We start from the raw sequence: 15,806 nt of genomic DNA, 5'->3' as shown, positions 1-15,806 counted from the left end.
CGTGACAGGAATACGAGGACAAGCTGCACGCATGGGTTGATAGCGATGTACTGCTTGCAGATGGCTTGCAGTGTACAGTCATTATGGCGAGTGTCATGCGACGCAGAATGTCTCCGGAAGTAGTGGTGCCGAATGTCACGTGACGGGACGTCATAAGCAAGAATTGCGGTAATATATGTATGAAGTTGGTGGGAGTACAATATGTCGTAATGATAGCTAAGACCAGATATATCCCGTCGTTCCTCGATGCTCACTCCACATCCGTCACGACTCGCTCGCGTCATGACTGATGTCACAGATCGCATAACAACTGCAACGTCAGCCGTGGTCTAGGCGCCGAAGCTGCGACTTTGGTACGACATGCACAAAACTCCCGTGGCAGGGCCCTCGTACCCCTCTTGTCGCCTCTGGCGCGCTATATCACTAACGAGGGCCTCCATAAAGTGGCGTGAGATGCCATCTCTTTCGCTTCAAAACTTAAAGGCAACCATTCTTTCTGCAGCTTCCGAGTGAGGTCGCCTTTTCGCTGCTTAACTGGAATGCATCTGCTAGTCTAGCTACCGACAAGGATTCACAGCACCACGTGACCTAGAGCAGCGGATGTTTTCAGAGGAGGATAAGTGGAGTGGGCGCCTTCAGATGTTGAGGAAGAAGAAGACTGGAGAAAGTGTTGTCAGGGAAGCAGAAAACACATGGGGTATCAATCAGCTAGTGGTCGCGCGGAGGCGCCCACCGCATGTAATAAGCGTGGGAAATTGGGCGTCACAGTGCGCGAGTGAGCTTTCGCTTTCGTACACATATTTTCGATCCTAAGTTTTTCAAAAAAAATTTTTTTTGCTGTGCGTCCCAGGCTGCACAGTGTAAAAAATACATTTGATGGGGCTTAGCTTTAATTAAACCCGGTAGGTTGCGAAAGCAATAATAGCATGGCTACGCTATAGTTCAGCTCATAGTGTAGCCAGTTGGGGTGTATCATGTTGACCGCATGATTAACACGGGACACATTGGACACACATTGGAGGCACACACTTCCGAAGGGATTATTCGTGAATTGTCTATGAAATTCAATCGTAGCCGAGCCAAATTCACTAACTCTTCTCGCGTACTCTGAACGTCGTTGCTCTTCCAAGTTCTTCGTTGACACAGTGAAACCAGCCTTCACAAGTGACGCTTCCAGTCTCATTTTCAAACGTACAGCTCGTTCTTGCGACGTCACTTCTGTACGCCGTTTCCTCCGGGTCTCATCATACTTTACTTGTCGAGCAGCACGGCCAACATGCTCCTTTTTAAGCCGTTGTTGCCGTTCTTCTTATTTCCTGAACGCGTCGCTTGCCGTCTTGTCGAATTCCAACATTCCTGACTGCTGCGTGAACACGTCGACAGAGTCTTCACTGTTCAAAGCGTCCATTCTCTCAACTTTGAGAGAAAAGGCGACAGCAGCGCCTCCACTCGGTAGCAGCGCGGCTTCAGCTGCAGCGCGCCGTGCCTACTGACCGCCGCCACCACCACCCGACGACTCGACTTGGTATCCCATCTCTCGCAGCTGGCATGACGTCATCATCTCATCCGCGGCGCGCCGTGCCTACCAACCGCCGCCGCCACCCGACATCTCGACTTGGTAGCCCATCTCTCGCAGCTGGCATGACGTCACAGCCATAACGTGCCCACCGACCGTGGCTACACGAAGGGCTGAAAATGGGAGTAGTATTACTTTCGCAATAAAAAATCGCACCCTTAAATGTGTATCGTCTATAACTCACACCCTACAGAAAGCTCCAAAAAAGGGTGCATCAGGACCTCAAAACACCCTTTCTGAGGGATGTAAGTTATTGACGCGAAAAGGGTGCGATTTTGCAGCGAGCTGCACTACGCTGCAAGCACCGTAACTACGCTAGTCGGAGCCGTGTTTCGAGTTGTCAACCGGCCAGAACTGCGCATGCGCCGTTACCATGGCAAACTAGCTGCGCCGCAGCGCGGGTATTCGGCCTCTTCGGCTCGCCTATGTCCACCGCTGCGCGACGCGTGACGTTGCGCCTCACCCCCGAGCATACGCTGTTCCAAATGTTTGTCAGCTGCGCCTGGCTACCGAGCTTGACGTATAAAAATCCCTGGGGGTATTCGCTTTGCTAGTGAGGCGCTCTATTCAAGGTGACGGTGAGCACGTGTACTGCGCGCGGCATCTTCGCCGCAGTTGCGAGAAGCTGCTTCGGACGACTCCGAAATCGTTGCTTGACATGAGGAAGCCCGTCAGCGTAAGTATGAAGCTTGAAGGGCTAAGCGTGCGTCGAAGACGCCTGAAGAGCGGGCAGAACGTCTCGCCAAACGGCGTCGTCAAGACGCTGAGCTATGCACCACAGCTGAGCGACATATGTCAAGCCGATGCCGAACCCCAGCAGAATGTCGGGAGAGGCAAAGAAGACGCGCCGAATGACCGAACACACCATTCGGTTGGCGGCCAGCGAGAACGTTCGAATCTGACCGTTATTGTCAAACCAAAGCTAAACCCAGCTAAACGTAGCTTTCGCTACGTATATCCTGGCCTAGCAAAGCTAAGCCGCCGCCATTTTTTTCTTTTTTTTTACAACGTGAGTCTGATTACATAACGGCGCACCTCTGTCTCCGAAAACCATTGCGACTCGTCGCGATGCTGGAGGTCGTTCTTGCGGCTATGAATAACACCAACCGCATGGAGTTCTCAGCTTGGTTTCACGCGTAGTGCAACATATTCACACGATTACTGAGCAAATTAATGCACGTACGCGTCTCGCACGTTATGTTATGCATTCTAAAAAGCAATGGAATTCTAGCTGTTCCTCTGAGGAAGTAAACACTTTCCCGATATATTTCACCCCTTTTTCAAGAGCTGCCGCATTCCCAAGTAGCAAGTTCTCTGCGGGCGTAACAGTGATCTCAAATCAACTTTGAATAACGAAATTAAGCCAACGGAACATCAACCCGCTGATTTCTGTTGGAGACCCGGACAGGTTGCCTTTTGAGAAACGTTAGAACGGATGCGTATGCTTTTAAACGAGTATATATATATATATATATATATATATATATATATATATATATATATTATATATATTATATATATATATATATATATATATATATATATATATATATATATATATATATATATATATATATATATATATATATATATATATATATATATATATTATATATATTATATATATATATATATATATATATATATAGAGAGAGAGAGAGAGAGAGAGAGAGAGAAAATATTACCCTACCCAAACCGTACCGAGGTATTTGCCTACGACCGCTAAATAAATTGTAATACAATTTATTATGTCATCGGTTTTGCTTTCAACAGCTGAACGAGAGCAGCGACGTCAATGTTCAGTATAAGTGACGTGAGGCACAAACCTGCAATAAATATCTTACTCGTACCTCGTTATTCTGGCTGTCTTTTAGCTTTGTAATGAATGAGGACGAAATAGCTATTGTATCGCGGTTTTATTTTTCCGTGCTCGCGTGATCAGTATCGACCTCCGATGCAACAGCCAGCGCTCAGCTGTTGAAACGGAAACAGACTAGATAAAATTTTGAATATTATTTAGTGGTTATAGGGGAAAATTAGTTTATTGGCTCATGTGTACAGGTACGGTCATAATATTACGGAGCCGGCTTCTGGTATTTGACATTTTCTCACACCTACCGTAGAGAATATTCAGCGGCATGCGTTTACGTATGTACACTATAAGCATCCTAATCTTTGTTATGTTATGTGCAACAAAAGATTTTATCGCCAAGGCATGCTTTGTATTATTATCAGCCGGGAACATTTGCCTTACGCATCATTCCAAACGAAGCCATGGAACCGAAAACAGGCTATATATGTTGTACTGCCCCTCGCGGCTTGTTTTTGTACACGTTTTGAGAAGTCAAGCAATCCAAATGGGTCGTAATTTACAAATCGCCGCCGTGGCAGAGCTTGCATAGGTCGATAACTGCAGGCAAAATCGGTAGCGCATCGCAGAAAATTTCAACTTGAAAGCTAGTTCATGACGTATAATGAAGATCTGATCTTTGTGAACACAGTATGTTGGCGTTTTGTTACACAATTCACGCCGGAAGAAAATGCTCGCTGTACCTAAAATATCTAAAAAGGTACTTAAAAGCAAATCGTGTCGGTTTATTTGTCCATTTATGCAGAAGCTTCTCGCCTGATCCAAAATATCGGTTGTTGGTGCAAAGGTTTTTGTCTCTCGAGGACTGTCCTGCGAAGAGAGTCGAATGTGTACTCCCTTAGCTGCCGCTATGACTGTTTCTCAAAAAAAAAAAAAAGGCATAAATCCTCTGCTGAAACTTATCCTTTTCCATGTAGTACTTATTGATAGTGTTCTTGGGACGCATTCGGCTGTTTGTAATGATCCCCATATTCACAGTGCATAATTAGCGACATAGTTCTGCGAAAGATATACCGCGCGAACTAGAAGAGCCACATACCAGCGCTGTGTAGGACGGCGCTGTGACTGCTCAGATAAGCAGCGGGTGTCCTCATTAACATGTTCTCGCCACTCTTGCTCACGGTTACACGTCGCAAGAAACGAGTAGCTGCGGCGCGCCGTTCAACCTCAAGCTCCTCTTGAGTATCAGCACCTCGCACTAAGCACATTAAACCGGACGGGGCAACGCAAGTTCTGGTGCTAAAATGCGCTAGCGCTAGCTCACGCTGTAAGATGTCCTGCATGTTTCTAATTCAGCACTGTGCACGCCCTGCTTTGCGCGCAGGTTTAGGCCCTAGAGACGTTTGTCTGGTATTGTACTTGGCAGAAAAGGGCAAAGAAAATGGACAATATACACTCGAGCACAAAGGACTTGTAGGCGATGCGTGTCAGACGTGTCCTGCACAAGGCTGTTTCATGTGACTCCTAAGCTGACCAAAAGTACACGCACCAGGTACACTAGCCAAAGCAAGTTCCGTGGCGTAAGCATGCATACCGTTGATGTAGGCAACGGTGTTCAGCTGCAGCTCGGTCTCTCCCTTCTTGACCATGGGCGCCTCCACGCCGTCCTGCGTCCGGGGCCAGTCAAAGCGAACCTCCTTTAGCGTCCCGGCCAAAACCTGCGGAGGCGGTCATCCGAACTGCTAAATGCAACCCGTTGACCATGCTTTGCAGTTCGTCGCCCGAGTCTTACAGCAAGGCAATGTATAAATCATCCGCAAATCGCAGGTTGCCAAGACAGTCTCCATTAACTCTTATCCCTAAATGCTCTCAATCCAGGTCTCTGAATACTTCCTGTGAATACTTCCCGTGAAAGCAAGCGGTGACAGATGAAACCAGAAGAAAAAAAAAACACGAATCCTTCACCTATAGACCTTAGCCTTTTCATGCTTTCCCGCCATGAAGGAAGTCTATAACCCATTCGGTTCGCTGTTGTGCATAGCTTACGGCACTCCGTACTGTAGACACTGGTACCATACCTTCATGAAGCAGTGAGAATCTGCGTGGTCGTGTATGCTGCTACCTTGTCCTTCGGACCAGCAAAGGATCATCAGGTTGAATTTGCCATTGCCTTCGTCCACCAGGTTCCTCGTATACCTGCACCGTGAAAGCGTCCAAAGTTGAGAATACCAGAACAAAGACTATAGTGCGCGCAGCTGCGAGCGTTAACTGTCAAATCTAGTGATAATAATTGTACTTGGTATGAAAAAGCAGCTCCTACAGAGCATACTATATAATCAGTGACATTAGATAAGGCCACTGGCCCAAGACATATGTACGTACGACAAGCATAAAAGAAACATTTCTCACATCAGACGGTCACATGATGACGTCATGGCTTGATAATAGTCTGCGTATGTTAGATACCACAGCGCATGCCTTCGAAAGCGTGCTATTTTTTTTTATTTTTATCGGCAGGCCTGACGACGTGCAGTCAAAGCAGTCAGGGCAGATCAAATGCCCTAAAGAATAATTATTGCTCTCGACCTACTTGTGCAACGCGGCGTAGTTTAGAGGCCCTATACTATTTATGGTATGGCAAGTGGTGTTCAATGTAGCGAAGCGACGAACGCCAAAGGTCGGTTATCGGCCGATTACCAAGGCCATGCATTGATATGCACGCATCCGTGCCCTGCCACAGAATTTTTATCTGTTGTAGGCCGTCATTGCACCCGGCACCGTTTCGATGGTGGACGACGGCTGTTGTCGCGGCGCGCGTCTTTCTCTCCCTCTTCCTTTTCTCTTCTGTCTGCACGAGGGGGGGGGGGGGGCAAATCCGATCTGGCGACCCGCGCGCGGTCCCCCCCGCCAGCTGGATGGGCCAGTGCGGTTAAGGCTGCTAGGCTTTGTCCAGTTGCAACGGCCAGCGGTCAGTATGGGTATAGGCACTATAGTATGGGTGCAGCCGGAACCCACACTGAGGGGTTGCGAATCCCCGGGGAGGTTGTCAGCTTACTCCCTGCGGCATTGTGAGCGTGCCGCGCCCACGTAGCCCGACGCCTAACACGGGGCAAGTCTGAAGGGGTTCGGACTGGGCACGTGGAATTCGATTAAAAGCAGAACAAAATTCCCAATGTACGGGGCGGTCGGTAGGCCGAGGGAAAGCCCTGCCCGCCGCCTAGGGAACGGTGGCGTAGCTGCAGAGTACTAAAGGAAATGCAGTTAGCCGACTCCGTATGTTGGATCAAAATTACCCCTCGGTGCGAGAGAGCGCATCTCCCAGCCGCAGACACGTAGGTTTCCGCTGCCAGGGGGAGCGGGTCCTCGCGGGGCCGCGGCTGGGGCGAACCAAGTCCAGGTTCTGGGGAACTTGCCTTTAGGCTCGAAAAGGCGAAAAAGACGGTGTCAAAGTAGCCTACATGGTTTCTAGTAAGCCAGAAACTTGGGAAAAGAGGGTGGTCGCACAATGTGCTAAAGCACATGTGTCCCTCACTGTCAGTATCTTCAACGAACACGCAGAACTACTCAGGGGAGTCAGACCCCGCAATGATACGAGTCAGTTGGCTGGCCGAGGGAAAGCCCAGCCGGCTGTAAGGGGACAACGGCTCAGCCGCGCAGTACGTGAGGAACCGCGACTGGCTGGTTCATATGCTTGCATTAAGGGGAAGTAAAGTCCCCTTGTGAGGAACCGAGTCGGTACGACTGACCGAGGGAAAGCTCAGCCGGCCATTAAGGGAACAATGGCGCTGCTCGCGTAGTACGAGAGGAACCGCGGCTCGCTGACTTGGACCTCCTCCAGGGGGCAACGCCCCGCAGAACCGAGGTTAGTAGGCGGGCCATGGGTAAGCCCAGCCGGCCACCTAAAGGTGGCTCTGCCCGCGCAGTACGTAAGGAACCGCGGCTTGCTAGCCGCGGAAGAAGCGGGGGGTTTGAGACCCCTTGGTCCTGGGCGGTAGTGCTGGCCGAGGGAAAGCCCAGCCCGCTGCCAAAGGCCCGGTGGCGCTGCTCGCGAAGTACTAAGGGAACCGCGGCTCGCTGACTCAGGGCCAACTTGGGGAGTGGAGACCCCTCAGTGCCGTACCTCTGTAGGTGCGTGCACGAGTAAGTTTGCGGACATTATCAGACGGTGAACCTGGAGTGGTCAACCAGAAATTAGCCGTCAACATACTATGTTGGAGAGAAAACGGTGAATGGAGGGTTGTCTACAACAGGTGACTCTGGGCACCTCTCTTATAGTACCTTGGAGTAGGGCTGAAAGAATCTTAGTATGGCGAAATGCGCCCCTCCAGTAGCCCTAGTACAGTCGGGGCGAGGGAGCCTGACTTGGGGGACGGGGAACCCCAATGTGGCCCAGCAGCCTGTCTCATGTGGCGGAGACCCGGCGAACGTGACGTGGATGTGAATGCGCTTGAAGGCCGAGGGCCGTGCATTGGCTAAAGCGAGTGCTCGCCCTCAACTGAGGCCAAGGAATTGGAGCTCGAATCGAATCAGGATCATTTGAGAAAATCCCTAAGCTGCCCCGATCCCTCCTACAGTCCCATAACCCTTTCCCTATATCCCATTTCCCTTTTCCTTGTCCCATCCCTTCCCTCTACTTCCCAGGGGAGATCACGGGGGATCTCCCCGGGCCCGCTCTCCGGCTGTGGGCCGCTGCGTAGAGATTCCCGCATTTTTTTTGGAATCTTCGGGTTCTTTCGCCTACGGGTGCAAACACAGACCAAGCTTGTCCTTCGGGACCAATTCTTTTATATTCGATTGGATTGAGCCTGTTATACCTAGAGTGGCACGGGCAGAGGCATATTATTTTATTCTCTTTTTGGTTGCCTCATCATATTTGATGATGATGATGTCTGCACGAGGCAGCGGAGGTGGCTCAGCTGCAGAGCCAGTAGCAGGCCCGCGCATTTTCTTTTCCTTCTTCCTACAGCCACAACAACAAGTGCCGGCGTGCTTACAAGCACGCATAAATCAGTGACTAACAAACATAGCTGTCGTGATTAATTCAGTATCTATACGTGAATTACAGCATCAGGCAGTGCTGACACATGCTTCTGAATACGCGAAGCACATTGTTGCGCACCTTGGTGACGGCATTGATAATGCGCGTTGAACGTTATAAAAAAAATAAATAAGGGATCGTGCTACAATTCGCCGCGACGCAATCCTGCTGCGCAAATGCGTTGCACGACGAGAGGACATCCAGTAACGCGCCCATACACAAACAGCTCAATCGAGATGCCGCGTGACTCAGATCGAAGAAGTGCTCGCCCGAGAGGGCCCGGCCTTCCCCCTATTGAGACTGCCGACGCTCCAGCTGCGTCTCTGTGTGAAGAGATGCGCCTATGTTGCTGGCGTTTTGTTTGTCGTTTTTCACGCCTTCTCCGATGCTGTCAGCCACGAAAGGGGAAGAGGGATGCCTCACGTGCCACCTTGATTCGCACTCAAGGCCCCGCGCGCATCGCCTAGCCGTCTTCGCAGGCAGCGCCAGAAGGAAGCACGGCATAGAGCTTTAAAAGTGGAGGCAAGCAGCGGTAAACTTTTTGCGGCGCCTTCTACGATGCGGTTTTACCACTGCCAAGAATGTTTCCCCCAAAGAGGCACGCAATTAATTAGGGTGCTTCGATGCGCGAATGGGCGCGCGCATCGATTATAGTTGGTACAGTATTGTGTCCGCAGAATAAAGGCAGGCTATGAATGGTTAGCAAGGCTGGAGGGAGTGTGCATACGGTGCACGTGTCCGGCCGCAGCGCGCGCTGTAAAGTCGGCGCGTTAACTCCAGGACAAAGAGATTCGGCGCAGACAGCCATCGGGGGAAAAACACTCGGAAGGGCGCGTCCGACAATAAGACTAGTCATCAAAAGTTAAAATAAGCGAGTGTCACCCGCGTGGTGAAACCACGTGATTGCTAGCGGTGGTATCTATAATCGGTGCGCCGGCGCATGCGCGGACCGATCAAGCAAAATTCACAGAGCTTAAGCTTAACGCAATGATCAGCGTGAGCATATTGGCATTTGCCGTTTCAATGTGTGCAGCTGTAGAAGGCTCTGAATTGTAGGCCGGCAGTGCAGACGGCTAGATTCGCTCTCTATCTCTGCTCTTTCCCATAGCAACGACGTAGAGCAGTCCAAAAACTCATTAGCAGCTGCGGCGCGGCGTTGCTTCACAAGCGGATGCGGTACACGTTCAAATTTTAGCTTCCACGTGCAAGTGCCTGAGTGATAAGTATTTCCTTGAGACAGACTTATGCTCGAATGAAAATTGATGAAGACGGCGATACCCGAGAAGTGTAGTGGCACGCTTAATACGCGCTTTGCCAGACTGCGGCGATGGCTTGGTCGCAACCACTAACCGAGCCATCGCTCCAGCCTGACAAGGCAAGTACGGAGCCACTAGTACGGGATATTTTAAGGAAGGTATTGTAAGATGTGACTGGCTCCCCGCTCTAAAGTCATTCTAAACTTTAAAGTCATTAAAGTATTTTGAAACCAATTATTTGAAACCCCTTTCAATTATTATTATTATTATTATTATTATTATTATTATTATTATTGTTATTATTATTATTATTATTATTATTATTATTATTATTATTATTATTATTATTATTATTATTATTATTATTATTACCACCTTGTTACTAAAACTTACACCTGGAGCACTGAGGTACTGTTGCGCCCTTCTAACAGGTGCAGCAAGCAGCACTAGTGCACCCACTAAAAGGGTGCATCAGTACCTCAACGCACCCTTTCTGGAGGGTGTAAGTGGAGTGTTGTGCAAAGGTAATCGCACCACGCGCAGACGTGTAATTGCGGCGGAACTAGCTCGAGTAAGGTGCAAAGCGTCGAGCGTAACAAAAGGTGTCGCCGAGCAATGGAGCCGGACGACAGCATCTTCATGAAAGCCCGGAAGACAGAGCCGGAAGTTGATGGACTAGACCGTCGCGAATGAGCAGAAGATAGGATTGCGCGCCGGCGAATGCACTACGTCACGCATGCGCAGAACACAAGGTCGGGAGGGGGGCTTCATTGTCTGTCACTGGTTCCCCAAGGAAAGCTTCCTCAAGCCATAGGGGCAGACACACTGCAAAAGAAAAACGCCTTTTCTCGCCACTGCAGACATCTGCTTCGTGAGCCAAGTCGTTAGACGCAGACTTGGAGGGCGAAAAACGGGGGAAGGACCGACATCACGAGCGCGTTTTGCGAAGAGTGGCCACGTGACGTAACGCTCTCCCCCGATTATTTTTCCACCGTGCAGACAGGTCTCCGCGATATATGCGCAGCGGTCAATGCGTGGATAAACAAAAGTAAGCATTTTGTTTGCATAGACAGGCAGCCCTTCTGTGCCGATAAGATTAACGAGACCAAGAACTGACCGGCCAGCGGAATAGGGCTCTGGCTGGGGCAGCCGGAGCAAGGTTTAAAAGGAACGTAGTTTGAATACGTTTGCCTTTTGTGTATAGCTCGTGGTTGGAGATAGGGCTGTATACACTGCCATGTGGAACGCGCAGCGTAGGCGACGACCTTGCTTTAAAAAGAACTGCGCACTACAACACCACTTAATTGACATCTATAATTGAATTCTTTCAATGAAGAGAGGAAAGGACACTTGCTTCGCCCTCTCCCTGCCTTGATTCGTCTCGATCTTTGAATACCGCTGCTGCGAGCGCGGATGCGATAATAGGAGACCTCGAGCTTTACTGCTTAAGTGGGCAGTTGTTTCAGCGAGCAACGTGGATGCTAACCAGGTTCTTAATTGTAGAGGGGTAACTCTACTCAACGCAAAAGTCGGGCACTGTTCCGTGCCTGAATTTGACCTTCATTTAACCTTGGTAAGCACACCGACGACACTCGACGTTAGATGCGCTCCGATCTTTATAATCCGAGCACAGTTGGGCGAGTGTTGGATCTCAGTTTCGTGGAATTTAGGTGTGCCGAACACAATGCAGTATTGGCACCGACGTTAATGGACCTCTTTGCCATGATCATGATTAGGCGATTCGAAAAACCGACCCTCTTGCTAGCGCGTCCGGTATCTGAAATGCACTGGCAGGATATTTGCTGGCATTTCTCTAGCGTTTGAGAGTCGGTCGCGGCGACGTTAGTTTTAACGAAGAGATGGGTAAGCAATACACCGCGACATTGGTGAACGAGGATCCAGCTGTATGCCTGATCTGCTTTGAACATGTGGTTCGCGCTATCGTGTCCATACTGCGGCAGAAACAGATTTCCTACTTCATTAACCATGGTAATTACTTCATTAATTGTGTTCAGCCGCAGGTTAAACCTATCTTTTTTTAATCATCTCACAGATCTGCACCACGCGCACAAACATAGAGAGAGCATGGACTCGTAAACAGCGCGAACAATAAACTACTAACGAAGGACAGCACAGGTGTTCAAAGTTACCCTTGCCTTCACAGCTTATAAATAAGCGATTTACCAATACCAAGAACCAAAATCGCCACCAAAATACTTTAGCAGCTGTTTCGTTATCTAGAGAAATTAGTGAGCCGTGTAGTCACACTTTCTGAAGAAGCAATTAAACATATCAGTGCCGCCGAGCCGTCTGCCACATTACAAGCGACACTAAACAAAACAAGTATAGAATTGATCTTTTGTTGATTCTGAACGATTGTGTTCAGTCTTTCTTTGCTCTTGGAAATGCATTCTATAGCTAGCGCTTCCTCCGTACGACGAAAATTAATATTTAGCATGCTTACACTGAATTTCGTCTTTTTTTTTTTTTTTATGTTCTCAAAGTCAAATTATCTCCCACGTTCAAATACATCGTAACTGCTGCCTCGTACAATACCCGGCTAAAATATGAAGCAAAAAACATGCCGACTTCTATAGATGCGAAAGTGAATTTTGTCTTCGCCTGCGCCGCCGGGGTGGTGCAGTGGTAAGACGCCCGACTACTGTCCGGAATACCCGGGCTCGAACCCGACCTCGGCGGCTGCGTTTCGATGGAGGCGAAACGAAGAGGCGTCCGCGTGTGCTGTGCGATGTCAGCGCACGTTAAAGATCCCGAGGTGGTCGAAATTTCCGGAGTACTCCACTAGGGCGTCTCTTATAGCCTCAGTCGCTTTGGGACGTTAAACCCCACAAACCAAACCATCCTGTCGAGTGCGGACGTCTCACCCTATTTTCTTTATATTGTGCACCTCTCATTGTTCGCGTCTTTTGAATGTCAACATGAAACTATAATTAGAGATTGTCCTGCTTGCCAGTAACCGCACAATGAAAGCAGCAGCGGCAAACTAATGCTACTTCAACAAGACTACAACAAGATAAAGCACTGACCGCATCTCTGGAAAGTCGGGAGCCCTCGAAGATTGGAAGTTGGCATCAGACACGAACAGACTACACACAAAGCGAACGCACTGCCCTCCGCAAAACTAACACGAATGCACAATCAGCCCACCGCGCTTTGACCTGTCTTGCCTTTTTTACAGCGACAGCCGTTACTGGGAGCCCTCCCTGAGGCGTCGTGAAACTGAAGCTCGTCTTTGGAACAGCTGCAAACCGGTCAAGAGAGAAAGATGGTTTGTTGGTGGGTTTGTTGGCTTTAACGTCCCAAAGCGACTCAGGCTATGAGAGACGCCGTAGTGGAGGACTCTGGAAATTTCAACCACCTGGGGTTCTTTAACGTGCGCTGACATCGCACAGCACACGGACGCCTTGCTTTTCGCCTCCATCGAGAAGCAGCCGCCGAGGCCGGGATTAGATCCCGCGTCTTTGTGCACAGTAGTCGAGCGCCGTAACCACTGCACCACCCTGGCGGGGCGTCAAGAGAGAAAGAAGAAACAAAATAAAAGGGAGAAATGTAGAAACGCTATGTGCGTGACGTCGCTGTGCGCTTGCTTAATTGGTTTTGCTCCGCCCATAACAATATGCCAATCTTAATCACGCAAGGACTAAGCATCCATGCAGCGGTTCGCGCGGAGTTAGTGTTGTTTATCAAGCATTCTATTCAGTTTGCGAGTAGTTTAAATATCCGGGATGGCCACGCCTTTCTTCTCTGCAGCTTGCCTCTTGGCAGTATTGAGTGCACAGGAAATCCGGCACTGATGCGCAAAGTGTGGAGACAGCAAGGGGAGGGCAGAGAAGGGAGCGCGGCACGGAAACAGTGCAAAAGCACTCATTCTTCGGCACACAACTGAATCGCGTACACGTTCCTTCAATTGGATACACCGTTGTTGGAGCACCGACGCATCCGTTTCCCTCCTGTTTGCGTAGCTGGCTATCGCAGCCGAGCCTTGGACGCGACGCCCAAATCACAAGTGCATGGCGCACCCCGCGGACGTTGGCCTTGAGGTGCAAACATAAACACTACCTGCTGTTATGCTTCTTATTTCCCCTGCTGCTGCCAAACGTTGTTGCGGCGAATGTTCTATCCCCCCTCCACGGGCGCAATTTCTCATCGCCCTCTCTTACTCAGTCGCTTGCGCGCGTGAGCGAGTCGCACGTCGCACGCATGTAATATTTACTGAATAACGAAGACTGAACTGGTTTTCTGTCGGGATTCATTCATTGGAAAAGATCCTTATTACATCCCTGCTAAGAAAAAAAAAGTGTACGTTGTTGCGATACACATGTGTCAACATATAGCGTCACGTGGCTTTCACGACGGGCACTGAAAGTGAGGTGGATGATTGGGGAGCAGGCAGGCACAGCGTTCCAACTGCACTTGGTCGAACTAGCGCCAGCTGCCAGAACTAAAAGTAATAAAAAAAGTGCGTTAGCGTGGTTACGCAAAATGCGATATTAGGTGCGCCAGCACGTCATGTTTCGCTCCGGTTTCGGTTCGAGGTTCGGTCCTCGAGGTCAAGCAGGCTGCAGGCAAAAGTCGGCGAAATCGGTAGCTGGGGGCCATGCACTAAAATATCTATGAACTGCTTAACACACCCTGAGAGGGCAATGCGATGACGGTGTGTCCTGCTGCGGTGATGACGTAGTGCTTATACAGTTGCCTTCATTCTTGCCCACTCTGAGGCCATAAAGTGTCATTTTATTTCAAGGTCACGGAGAGGCTTCGGATAGACATCGCAGAAATCGGCGACTGGAGGTTTTAGTGCTAAAATGAAAACTATCGATGTATTTAAAGATTACTGGGAACATTCCAGATAAGGTGCCTAGAACACTGCAACCTCTAACATCGTGGAAACTGTTGCATGCTATCATGATCGTTCCAAACAGATCCGGTCACGTATGGTAAAAAAAAGACTAAATAAAAACAGACATAATATGGTTTTGTCACGACGGAGGTATAACAGATAAAGGCTTTGCGGCGTCCTCTACAATGGCGTCCTCTGCGATGCCGTTACATTACTGGCAAGAATTCTTTTACAAAAAAGGCAAATACAAGAAGGCTAAGGTCACGCGCCGGGTCCTACGCGAAAAACAAAAACCAGAAAATAAATCTTTACTGCCAAGCAACTGAAATGAAATACCGCGAAAAAAAAAATGACGCTGTCTCTGATAGGCTTCATCATTAGAGATTAAGTGTAAGTCGCGGCATGACAAAGTGCGAGAAAATCGTGACACGACAGCGATTCAACAAAAGCATGACAAATAGCGCAACAAACAGCTTTGATGTGTGCCGAACTTGGTCTTTTCCTCCTTTTCCACGAAGTGCCACACTTGACAGATGCTGAGCCTGCCGCATCAAAGTGCCGGTACGGCTACACGACCGAATTACTCGCGAGGTCGACGAAATATTTCTGCCTGTTTCGCCTTCAAGATGGCGCGCGAAATATGGGCATTTTGGCGAAAGAGCGACATTATGGCAGCCTAAAGTATACACAAGGGACCGATTCCAACAAAGGCAGGTGACTTGCCCATCGAGGACAAACGCTTAACTATATTATATATAGCCAGTATCGGTCTCTGGGCTAGCTCAGAGACAGATTGGTTCGAGCATAGCTGTATAGTACACAGTACACAGTTATGTAAAAACAGCAGCGGAGCGCGAGATGACAGCTTAACAGCATTCATTGTGAAAAGGAGACACTACGGACTGCAGGACGTATGGAACCGGCCCATAACAAACAGTACCTTCACTGGCAAATGCGCCATGCTTGACTTACAGTTGTGGAGCAAGACAAAGTAAATTTTAGAATAAACGAGTCAGAAGAAGCCGCGTTTTCGAGCTTCTTTTTTTTACTATTTATTCCCACGCTGAAGGTGCACAGTGACGGACGTGCTACTTATAGCAAGATAAAAATAATCTCTCACGGGCACGAGCAACTTCGGACTCTTTTTCTTGGTTAAAACGATTTGTGGGGGATATTTCTGACTTTGTGCACGTAACATCTGTTCCGGCTGCGAAGAGGCATTTACTGCTGGGGAAAAAAAAAAAAAAAAACAATTGGTTCAAAAC

General features: G+C 49.1%; 1 protein-coding gene across 1 annotated transcript in view; it reads right to left on the bottom strand.

The window, feature by feature from the left end:
- The window catches only part of LOC146186429 (cysteine dioxygenase type 1), a 99,756-nt gene that overhangs the window by 12,212 nt on the left and 71,738 nt on the right, over positions 1-15,806 (bottom strand). The window contains exons 2-3 of the mRNA XM_084607192.1: positions 5,465-5,582; positions 4,981-5,104 (exon numbers count right to left, since the gene is read on the bottom strand). Of these exons, the coding sequence (XP_084463318.1) occupies positions 4,981-5,104; positions 5,465-5,582 (242 nt within the window). The remainder of the gene's footprint in view (positions 1-4,980; positions 5,105-5,464; positions 5,583-15,806) is intronic.

This window comes from Amblyomma maculatum, chromosome 6, assembly GCF_055883805.1.
Source record: "Amblyomma maculatum isolate TAMU_Amacu chromosome 6, ASM5588380v1, whole genome shotgun sequence".
Taxonomy (NCBI): domain Eukaryota; kingdom Metazoa; phylum Arthropoda; class Arachnida; order Ixodida; family Ixodidae; genus Amblyomma; species Amblyomma maculatum.
The sequence above is the reverse complement of the archived record's forward strand: the minus strand, read 5'-3'. Positions and strand labels throughout refer to the sequence as shown.